Genomic DNA, 11,449 nt, shown 5'->3' on the forward strand with positions numbered 1-11,449 from the left:
ATACTACATTTATAATTCTAAGTTCATTATGCAAAGCGCCATGATCAATGGGTAGGTATTCTATTGAAATGGACAGGTAGCTGGGAAAGTGTAGGACATCAACAAATCTTCTTCACAGGCAGCCGGAGAGCAATCGTGAATATGAATTACAGAATATGAATATGAATTACAGATTGCTACCTCCGCCGCGCTGACTCGGGAGCGGCGAAGACGAACACACGCTGTTCTCCGAAGCGTGTGCCATCAGCTGACCGCTTCTTTTACACACTGCAGGCCCACCATGCAGCCACCTCAGAACTACAGCGTCGGAGGACAATGCGGCTCTGGGCAGCTTACTGGCAAGCCCGCAGGCCCAATTAAAAGTGAAAATTATATTTATTTTCCCCAACAATAATATGAGATTAAATATTGTAATGTCCATTGTGATATCTTAATCAATATCTTTCTTGATGAAACTGTTCTTGTTATAAAGTGTATTCTAATAACATTTGTACTTCTTTTTCACATTTTGTATTGTACTACGTTTAGGATTAGATAGTAACTTTGCCTTTGCCACTTGTGTGATATTAGGCTAGTCTTGAGTGATAGTATTATTCCATAATGAACCATGCAGTATATAAATTGCATATATATATATATATATATATATATATATATATATATATATATATATATATATATATGTTTGCATGCCCCGGTAGCTAAATGCTTAGTTACGGCTCCTGGCAAAACCAAAGCCCATGGCCAGTATACAATATTTTTCTGTCTGTATTCTTTTCTGTTGAGCACTACTGACACCGTTGAAACGGGGAGTCTTAGGTCGCCTGCGGATATTAGTCCAATCAATGCGTCTGAACCTGGTGTGTAATCCCAAGGTAACTGCTCACTGTTAACACGTTTGAAGACGTTAATTCACGTTTTAAGTAATACAGTGTCCCCTTCAGACATGTTAAAGGAGAGATTCGGAAATAACATTCAAATCTATACTCACCGTTTCAACGGTGTCAGTAGTGCTTAACAGAAAAGAATGCATACAGAAAAATATTGTATACTGGCCATGGGCTTTGGTTTTACCCAGAGCCGTAACTAAGCATTTAGCTACCGGGGCATACAAATATATATATATATATATATATATATATATATATATATGAATTGCATGCATGCAAAAACTTACCGTTTACTTCGACTATGGAGGGAGAGGATTTCTTTATTTTTCTTTTTGTTTAATGACACAACTTTTAAACAATATACCGGTGTAGTTTAAGAAGCCAAAGGGCGCCTTCCTTCGATCCTTTTCTTTCGTTTTTTGTTTCTCTTCAAAGCATCGCTGTTGCCACCTTTTGGTCGGAGGTGAGTATATTTCTTTTGAAATCAAATTTTTGTAAGTGTGGAATTTTTCAAAGTAGTCTACTCTATTTCTGTCTTGTTTAAAACTAACACATTATCAAAAAAAAAAAAAAAAAACATAAATGATGTACGGTAAGCAAATGCTATGGTAATGTCCTTTGTCGGTTTACCAATACTAATCTAACAATAAAAACACATTCATAACTCCCAACACTCAATAGTAGATCATTCTACTGTAAAACAAATTAAGAGAGTAAACTCGCCAAACATTTTAGCCTGCTTCAGACCAAGTATATTCCGAGCTAGGCCATTATTATGATTTCAGTGGTGGAAGTAAAAATCACGTGACTTTAGAAGCTTGAGCAGTTGCTTGGAGATGCGTTCTACAACACCACCGTTGCTAAGAGACTGCATGCACTACGATTTTATATATATATATGGTTAGTCTTACAATCTTGAGTCTCTTTTTAGCACTTGATTTGTTTGCAAGCGCTGCTTAGTAAAGCAAGGTTTGTATAGACTTGAAGTAACTTATTATTTTTTTCCACAATGCATTAATGCTTACTTAGTTACTGCTGTTTTCAACATTTTCTCTGATTTATCATCTCTTACAATATTCTAGCGTACTAAAAAAACAAAAACAAAAACAAAAACAAAAAAAACTCATAATATGCCAGCGTACTTGCTCTGCCTGTACACGAGAAAACTATGGAAGCCCATTTCCGCCACCAAAAAAAAAAAAAAGAAATACATTTTAAATTTCCATTATAAGGTTGACATACTGTCTCATTATTTTGACTTAGTATCGCGTTATTTAGACTTACTGTCTCGTTATTTCGACTTATTGTAGTAACAGGAAATAACGCGATACTAAGTCAAAATAATGAGACAGAATGTCAACCTTATAATGGAAATTTAAAATGTATTTCTTTTTTTTTTTTTTTGGTGGCGGAAATGGGCTTCCAGTCACATTACAAGTCTGATTCCGTTTATTTTATCAATTCCTGTTTGGAGATTGTTCGCTACAGGGTGCTCTTTGTAATTTAAGGTTTTGATTTTAGAGATGAATATTTGATGCAGAACTCTGGTAAAGTTACAATATATTAAATTGACTTATATTTTTATGCAATATTTATTTTCAGAATAGTTGAATTGTAATCATATTTTTTTCAGCAGAAGAGGTGTAGAACTGTATTACCATGAGTGATGGTGTTACCATGCACTGGCCATTTTTTGTTTGTTGATGTTTTTTGTTATTTTGTTAGATTTGTAAATATGTTAATCGTTTTGCCCACCTTTCCTTTTCAGGAGCTATGCCCCCTGCTGATACCATATTCTGTGCCCAACAGATCAACATACCTACAGAACTGCCTGACATTCTAAAACAGTTTACGAAAGCTGCCATCAGAACCCAACCTCATGATGTACTTCAGTGGTCGGCCGCGTAAGTGAAGCAATGTTTAGGCTTGCAAGTGAAATACTTTTGTCAAGTTGTTGAAATAGGAGTCTGTATAGTAGTTCACGATCTCAACCAGCCAGACTAACCCTTGTATCCTCATTTAAGTTTCAGACTATATGGAATTAATAATACCACCAATGTTATGTTTGAAAAACGCAAATAAATGAGATATCTTCAATCTACAGTGATTATTTACAGGTATTTTTCATCTTTGTCTTCTGGAGAAACCCTTCCTGTTAAGGAGAGGCTTGAAATGCCAGTAGCAACACAGAAGACAGACACTGGGCTTACACCTGGCCTTTTGAAGAGTTTGCATAAACAGGTAGAACCCCTTTTTCTTATTTCCTTCTGAGAAGGCATAACCCTACTGGGGGGATATAGTGAATGCTGTCTTGCATGTAAAAAAAAAAAAAAAAACTGTTTGTGCAATTGTAATGAAACTATCTAACTAATGACGTCATTCATAAAAAAATTATAAAATCAAAAGTATCAGAATCTAGGGGTATATGAAGGCACCCAGTTTCTCTGTCTACATGTCAGACTTACTTCATGTTACATTTAGTGGTTATTCACAACATAGTGATCAACTTTGCTCTAATTTTGAATGTACAAGAATGGTAGGGGAAGAATTTTGCTGATATAGGCATGTTATTATTGGGAATCAAGTCATGAGTATTGACTCTCCAATAATGTGAACGATCCAACTTGTTGCAGTCCTCTCTGTTTGTTCTAGCTTTCTCCCAAAGCGACTGTGGAGAAGGCAGAATTGGAACAGCGATGGAAAGAACTCTGTCTACCAATGGAACAGCTTAACAGCATTATAGAGTTAGGAAACTTTGCCACTGATATTGTGTGGATTGAATTCTTAGCTTTGGGCTGCAGTGCAATGAATGGGGTATGTACGAGGAGTTTATTAAATTAAAAAAAGAATAATGTTGTAATAATATTTGATTCCAGTGTAAATAATGAATTAGATATATCGTTTTAACATAACTGCAAACTTAATTTTAAAAGGATTCCTTTTGTTATTGCAAAGTGGATCAATTCATTAGACATAGATTTGTGCCAGCATTGCTAGAAAAATCCCATAGGTGTGCTGTCACTGCTTTCTACACTCCAGACTGTGCTATCATAGTGTAATATATATCAATTATTGTAAGGTTGAAGACTCATGTTTTTATTACTTATGTATGTGTAATTAAGTAATAGCCACAGAGATCACTGAGTGTATTATGAGATTTCAGTTTTCTGAACAGCTAAAAACACAGTTTTCTGGATTTGAGTTGAAAAAGTCAGTTACGTGCTGTCTCTGCCCTGTCAGGCTTTAACCAAATCAGTCAATTTACCCATTGTCACATTTAGAATCCCAGTGAAAGTGAATAAAAGAGAGATCCCACTAGCCATATAAATGTGTGTTTGTTTTTGTGTGAAAAAAAGATTGCAGTCCTGTCTAAAAAAATCTACCTGTTTAATTCTAATCAAAACAAAATTAAACACACCATACACTTTAGCGTCATACAATAGAAAAAAAATATGGACCAGCAATGCATTACAACAATTAAGCAACTCTTTATCACATGTTCTATTTTGATTACATATACATTTAAAAGATAAGAAACAGTGTTTTCATTGGATTAGCCACTACACATACCAAAATGTTATTTTCATGGGAGTTTGGTAAAATTCGGTTTTAGAAAGATTACATTATTATGGAAAAACTGTATAACAGAAGGAATCTTTTTTTTTTTCAACCTCATTTTTACAGTTAAAAAAAACATCACTGCTAGCCTCAGACACTAGATGGAGACTTGACTCCAGCAATGACATGCGAGCACACTTAACTGCAGTGTGTTCTTTAGGCCATTGTTATCTTTTAATGGGAAGTAAAAGATTAAGAAAAAATGAAAGGTCAAAACAATAGATTTAAACACAGCACACTTAAATCATGGGAGTTGAATGCAAGACAAAGCAGTATAACATATTTATGAAGACCCTTTTATGTCATTGATTTTATATATATATATATATATATATATATATATATATATATATATATATATATATATATATATAATGTGTGTGTGTATGTATGTGTATATGCCCTAGTTGCTTTAAAGTGTTTTTAAGATAAGTGTTTTCTGTCCAAACAAATGTATCAATGGGCAGTGTCTGCCACACACTACCTAAATCTCATTATATAAAATCAATTGTCCTACTTATTAAGCCTTGGTTTACATTTACATACAGTTACAATACCTTAAGTTCTTTAGCTGCCGATATTATAACTGACATTTTCTTCTGATGAAAATGTCTGTGTTTTTAAAAACATTTATATACTTTAGTTTATATAGCATTAGGATTGGGTTGCAAATGTTGGATAATGTGCAATATAATAACAGTTTTAAACATAAGAAAAAGTGTTGTGCTTGGCGTGTTTTTAGTACCATTTGTCTTTTTACACTGACTGGACAAATACTTAGAGTGCCCTGCTATCCAAACCCACAAGGCTTAGCTCGCAGGCCCATTGATTAAGTTGAAAAAGGTGTGTCTTGTCCAGTGTTGAAGGTTTCTGTAAGTCAGTCCACTGTAGCATGTCTATTGCTTGTCACAGTACTTTGCAAACGTCTGAGGGCTGTGTCCATCAATACCCATTTGTCACCTGAGTTGTACTTTCCAGTGGTGGTTTTCTGCAAACATTCCAGCAGAATCTCAGAGATGTACACATTACACATTGATCAATTCAGCCACTGCATTGACAGATGAATCAGTTGCACAGGCACCCACTACCATGCCCATTGTGCAGTCAGTGAGATTCTTCTGTCATGCTGCTTACATAGGATGCAACTATATTTAGGGGTAATCTCACTACCATACTCACTTGCCTATCATGTTTTTCTTGTGTTACAGACTATCACTACCTCTCTGAAGTGTGCATGTGAAATCCTTACAGCTGACCCAGAAGGAGGAGCAGCTCGCATTCCATTTGAATCATTTAGGTTCCTCTTTACCTACCTGAACAATTTTGATGGGGAGATGCATCAGGACCAGATCGACAGCTATCTGAATAGCCTTAAGGAGGAAGCGTGAGTACAGTTCAACTTTGTTTTGCAAACTTTTATGGCTACAGTTGTAAGTTAATACAGGTAGGTGCATTTTCAAATACACAGTAGAGCTTCGGCAGGAACAGATCATTTTTACATCATCAGTGCCTGGTCAGAACCACGCCAGGAGGCTAGTTGTAACTGGAGAGGTGTGATTTAAAAATGGGGGCTTTGATCCCTAACAGATACTAAGATCATTAATTCAGTATTTGGGAAATACAAAAAAACTAAGCCAAATAAAACTTATAATTTACACTGCATCGTGTAGTTACACAATATTAATTTGTTTTCTAAACATATCAATAAGTGTAGCACCAAAGACAGACACCTCCATATATCTCTAGAATTTGATACTCCCAATAATGTATGCAAAATAGTGTTTTATGACAATTACGGACAGACAGACACCCCCTATATGTCCAGAATCTGAAATTCTCAGTAATTTATGCTAAATAATGTTTACTTTATAAACAAATAAATAAATAAATAAATAAATTGGGGGGTCCCCGAGTGGCTCACCTGGTAGAAGCGCAGCCGCACGTTGCGCAGGGTGAATCATACAGCGCAGGTTCACATCCTGGATGTGTGAAGTAGCCCAGGACAGGCTGGGGACTCCGAAGGAAGCGTTGCATTGGCCTAGGCGCTCCCATGGGTAAGGGAGGTAAAACCGGCAGGGACTGTTTCTCCTCATCACTCTACAGCGAACCCTGCTGGCCAGGTGCCCAGTGTGCTTAGGGCGCACACCTGCAGGGCTGTCCTTTGTCCTCCAGAGGTCAGTAGCTCGCTGACATCTGCGCTTCAGTTCATCGGTGAAAAAGGAAGCTGGCTTGGTTGTGGGATTGGAGGACACCCACTGAATCTTCGGGGATTGTGGGGAATTGCTGCGGTGAGGAGAAAACGATTGAGCATTCCAAAATCAGAGAAAATCAAGGGGGAAATTATAATTGGACACACTTCATTTAATGTAAATAAATAAATAAATAAACACAACACTAGTTGGTGTATCCTAATGAAAGAATGTATGAGGAAAAATTATAAATAACAGCCTTAACGCATAGCCAGTAATACTGTTTGGAATGGCAATAACATCATAACTAGGCTTCAGATGGTCCTGACTGTTTTAAAATGCTGGTTAGGAACAGGGTATGAGATGGCAACCAAATACTGTGGCATTCTGATCTTAGGTCACATCTAGAGTAGTCTTGAAAACACACTCAATAAAAGTGTACAATGTGCAGTCTGTATAATTAATCTTTAACTGTAGTATAAAAATGAACACAGATAAGCATTTACACGTTTGATTGGAATCTTTAGTGATTTATTTTACCTATTGTCCAAAGTGGGATTCAAGTTGTGCTTTAATGTTTGGTTTTATGTGACACACAGGGCAAAGCATGGTGGAATGATTCAAGTGTCAAATATCAACCGTAGAAAATCAAAGTCATAGGAAAGACATAAGAACTGAAAGAAGGAAGGAGATAAGAACTGAAAGCAAGCAAGAAAGAAGGCAGGATAAACACAGGAGAGAAACATAAGTTAACTGCCTTTTTTAGGTCACAACATTAGCTTCCAGTAAAGCATTGTATTGATTTTAAAATGTTGCTTCTTATTTATAAGGCTAACTATGGTTTTGGTCCTGCCTATGTTTGTGAGGCAGGACCAAAATCCACAACTGCCAATAACAATTACAGTAATTCTTCATTAATTTTTTTATTTGGCCTATTACTAGTGAGCTGTTTAGAGATCTTTATTTACGTGAGTGATATTTTTGTGAAGTGCCCTGCAATGCTTATAAATAGTAAACTCTATATAAATAAAATGTGTATGTTCTGGAGACAAGGTTAGATTAATTTTTGTATTTATTGATTTTATTTATTTATTTGCTTTTTTTTATAGCGCTTTTTATACAGTAGTATCTCAAAGCAGTATACAGTACCACAATATATTTGTGAAACATCTACCACAATCATATCATTTAAAATAACATATTCAAACAACAGTATAATATAAATATATATACTGTATATATATACACACACATCCATAATAATAATAATAATAATAATAATAATGCAATATAAAAGTTACATTAAAACCCACTAAGACAAGAAAGCCATTTTATAAAAGTAGGTTTTCAGTCTTGACTTAAAATCTGTGATGGTCCCAGCTTCCCTGACAAACATAGGCAGAGCAGTCCACAATTTAGGAGCTTTACAAGAAAAAGCCCTACCTCCCATGGTGATTTTGTTGACCCTAGGAATAACCAGTAGCCCTGTGATCTCCAGAGTACGATTCGGAAGGTACAAGTTCAGTAGCTCCTGCAAATAACTGGGTGCTAATCCATTCAGGGCTTTATAAATTAACAACAACATCTTCAAATCAATTCTATACTCCACAGGAGCCTATGTTTGTGAGGCAGGACCAGTGCAAAGAGACCAAAATGGGTGTAATGTGTTCACTTTTCCTGATTTTAGTCAGAATTCTGGCAACTGTATTCTGAACAAGCTATAAGGGAGAAACCACAAGTTTTGGGAAACCAGAGAAAAATGCAAGAAACAAATTCATGAAAGAAATAATTAAGATTAATACAGTTTAAATTAACAAGACAGGATAAGGTAATAAAATAATATTTGAATCACATGTTCACAGAACAGGTATTTGTCAGTTATTCAGATTTTAGACTGCAGATTGGTTTAATGGTGCAGTCAGAAACGTGGCAGACAGAAATTATAGAGAGCAATATTTTATTATGTAAGTAAAAACACAACAAACAGACTGCTCTACTTGAATAAATTGTGTTCCAGTTCAGTTTGTTGAAATAGTTGAAATACTGAACAAGAAGATCACAGAGGATCTTTCTCTCTGTGTACCACCTAGTATATTTTTTAATTTTTTTTATCAAATACAGTATCAGTGTACACTACTGGTTGATATAAATCAATTATTTATAGTTAAAGGATAGTTCAGCAATATTTTCTTTTCTCTTATAAGCTTTTTTTTTTTTTTTACTGGTCCCTTTGTGTTGAGACTCTTTTTCTTTAGGATATGCAATAGATAACTCGCTCCATCCTTGTACCATACCTGTACTGTAGGTCACATGGCCTGGTTGCAGCAAGACCATTGGACATTTGAACAACAACACATGAAGTATTCGGTATCAGGAAGCAGCAACAACTTTTCATCTATAGTGTGGGCTTTTGATATATCTGTATTTTCCGAATTGCAATATAAAATATTGTTGATACATAAGGATTTGAAACATTAAGACAGAATTTAAGAAGCAGGAAGACAGCGAAAAGAAGCAAGAAAAGGTGTTACATTTTCAGACAATTTAGTTCAAATTAGTGAGAAAGTAGGAGCAAAAATGTAAAAATGACTTCCATGACATAAGTTCATTTTGTCTGGTCTTGTTTTTATAAACAAAATGTGCTGTTCAACTACTGCAGGAATAATTTCCACTTTTTTTTTTTTATCTCCAGGAAGCCGCAATTTGGAATGGTGCAGCCATTAAACTTAACAGGACTGAACAAACCCAAACTGCCTTACTAACAGAACATTGTTTCACTTGCTATCCTGTTGCTGAGGTCCAGTTGAATTTTCAAGCATTCAAAAATCTAAAAGGTATTGACAATGTCGACCCAGGGGACTTTTTCGACCTGAAAAAAGAAACAAGGACCAGGGGTCACAAATGGAGATTAGATAAAGGGACATTCAGAACAGAAAATAGGAGGCACTTTTTTACACAGAGAATTGTCAGGGTCTGGAACCAACTCGCCAGTAATGTTGTTGAAGCTGACACCCTGGGATCCTTCAAGAAGCTGCTTGATGAGATTCTGGGATCAATAAGCTACTAACATCCAAACGAGCAAGATGGGCCATATGGCCTCCTCTCATTTGTAAACGTTCTTATGTTCTTATGTAAATGGGCTGTATCCTAGTAACGGCATCCTAAAATGCAAGATTTTGTATAAATATCTTTAATTTGTCATTTCCTTATGGAATTGCAATATGTTTTAAATGAATACTTAAATGAACCTCAGTCAGCCTCACAATGGAAAAAAAATAACCTTACTTGAAGAATTCTAAGTTAAAAAGATCAAAAATTACTTTTCAAGAGGCATCAGAATCAAGTTATAAAAAATAAGTCACTGGTTTAGGCGAGATGTAAAGTTGCTGTCTTGCTTATCTTAGAAATCGTATACTGTGTCAGATCTATTGGTGCCTCAAATAGTTTCAAAGTGTTTGTTTTATATTTCCTTACTGGGTTCTGTTGCTGTGGTATTGACTTGTTGCAGTTTTTCTTTAAATCTGATTTTACTTGGCTTTGAACTTGCCTGAAGAAGCATAGATCCTAGGACACTCTTCATCTATCATTGAAATCATACAATGTAACAGAACCACCTACTCCTCCTTAAAATAGACAGTAAGTGAGGCTGTCACATGAGGAAGGCTGTTCAGTCCCAGAATTTGGGATACTCAAAGTTCAAAGTAAGTTCAAAGCCAGGTAAAGGCAGAAAACATGGGACTGTACCAGCAATGATACAGCGCACAGGCACATCTACACAAACTGGATTGTAACAAAATAAATACACAAATGCAAAATAAAACACAGCTACAAAATAAAAGTTGTCTGCAGTCGACATAGTGCTGCTTTCACTATAAGGGAGGTCACGCTGCAGGATCCTTCACTCACAAACACACTCTCCGTATACTTTCAGTGGGATTTAAAATGCCCTAAGCTAGTTCTTATACTAAGTTATTAGAGCCCCACTTGTACACATGGTGGGCACAGTGAGTAGTATAATGTTTGCTTTCTGGCAATTTCTGTCACCAAGACTACCCCACTGGGATATGCCTATCGGCCAGTCGGATCGGAATCCAGCCAATCCCTGGCTGCCGTTCCATGTAAACAAACAGCTATCTGGCTGAGCGTTTGGCTCTTTCCTGCAGATACACGCATGCACCTGAGAAACCAGACACTATGTTGAATCTGTTACAGGCCTTAATAACAAAGCTTTACTAATGAGTTATTTAAATACCCCCTTTGGACACTTGTGTAAAATATCAAAAAGTATCTTAAAAACATGAGCTTGATTAAAAGTGTATTAGAACTATAGGTAATATATTTTAAAACAGTCGGTAACAGTTTAGTGAATATTAAAATGTATTTTATTTATAAAAACAGACTTTGAAAAAACATTTTTTTTATGCTTATCCTCCAAAACGTGTGCAGGTAAAAGCTGTAAAATTAACACTTTGTAGATTGAGGCAATGAGCCTAGATATTTGTCTGGGGCCTGTCAGCTGTTGCTACTAATAAGCATAAGCCTATTGTATTCAGTGCTGCTGAGCCTGTGTGCCACAGAAGGGTATCAGAAACAAGGGAGTGAGAGAAAGATAGAGTAAGAGTGGATTCACCAACTGGGACATTTCAATATCTTGTCTAAAATAGTTTGGAAGTAAAGCTGATCTAAACTATTGAATAAGAGACAAAAGGTTATGAAATATTAGAATTTCAGACAACTGTAATTCATTGGATT

The 11,449-nt window shown here is 35.8% G+C and overlaps 1 protein-coding gene across 1 annotated transcript; it reads left to right on the top strand.

The window, feature by feature from the left end:
- Nucleotides 1–1,759: 1,759 nt before the first annotated feature.
- Nucleotides 1,760–11,060, top strand: LOC117399425 (ropporin-1-like protein). Its single transcript, XM_033998556.3, has 6 exons — nt 1,760–1,859; nt 2,659–2,794; nt 3,008–3,131; nt 3,543–3,704; nt 5,717–5,892; nt 9,390–11,060. Exons 2-6 carry the CDS (start codon nt 2,664–2,666, stop codon nt 9,457–9,459), a joined length of 663 nt encoding a protein of 220 aa, XP_033854447.1. The 5' UTR covers nt 1,760–1,859; nt 2,659–2,663; the 3' UTR covers nt 9,460–11,060.
- Nucleotides 11,061–11,449: the final 389 nt, after the last annotated feature.

This window comes from Acipenser ruthenus, chromosome 4, assembly GCF_902713425.1.
Source record: "Acipenser ruthenus chromosome 4, fAciRut3.2 maternal haplotype, whole genome shotgun sequence".
Lineage (NCBI taxonomy): Eukaryota > Metazoa > Chordata > Actinopteri > Acipenseriformes > Acipenseridae > Acipenser > Acipenser ruthenus.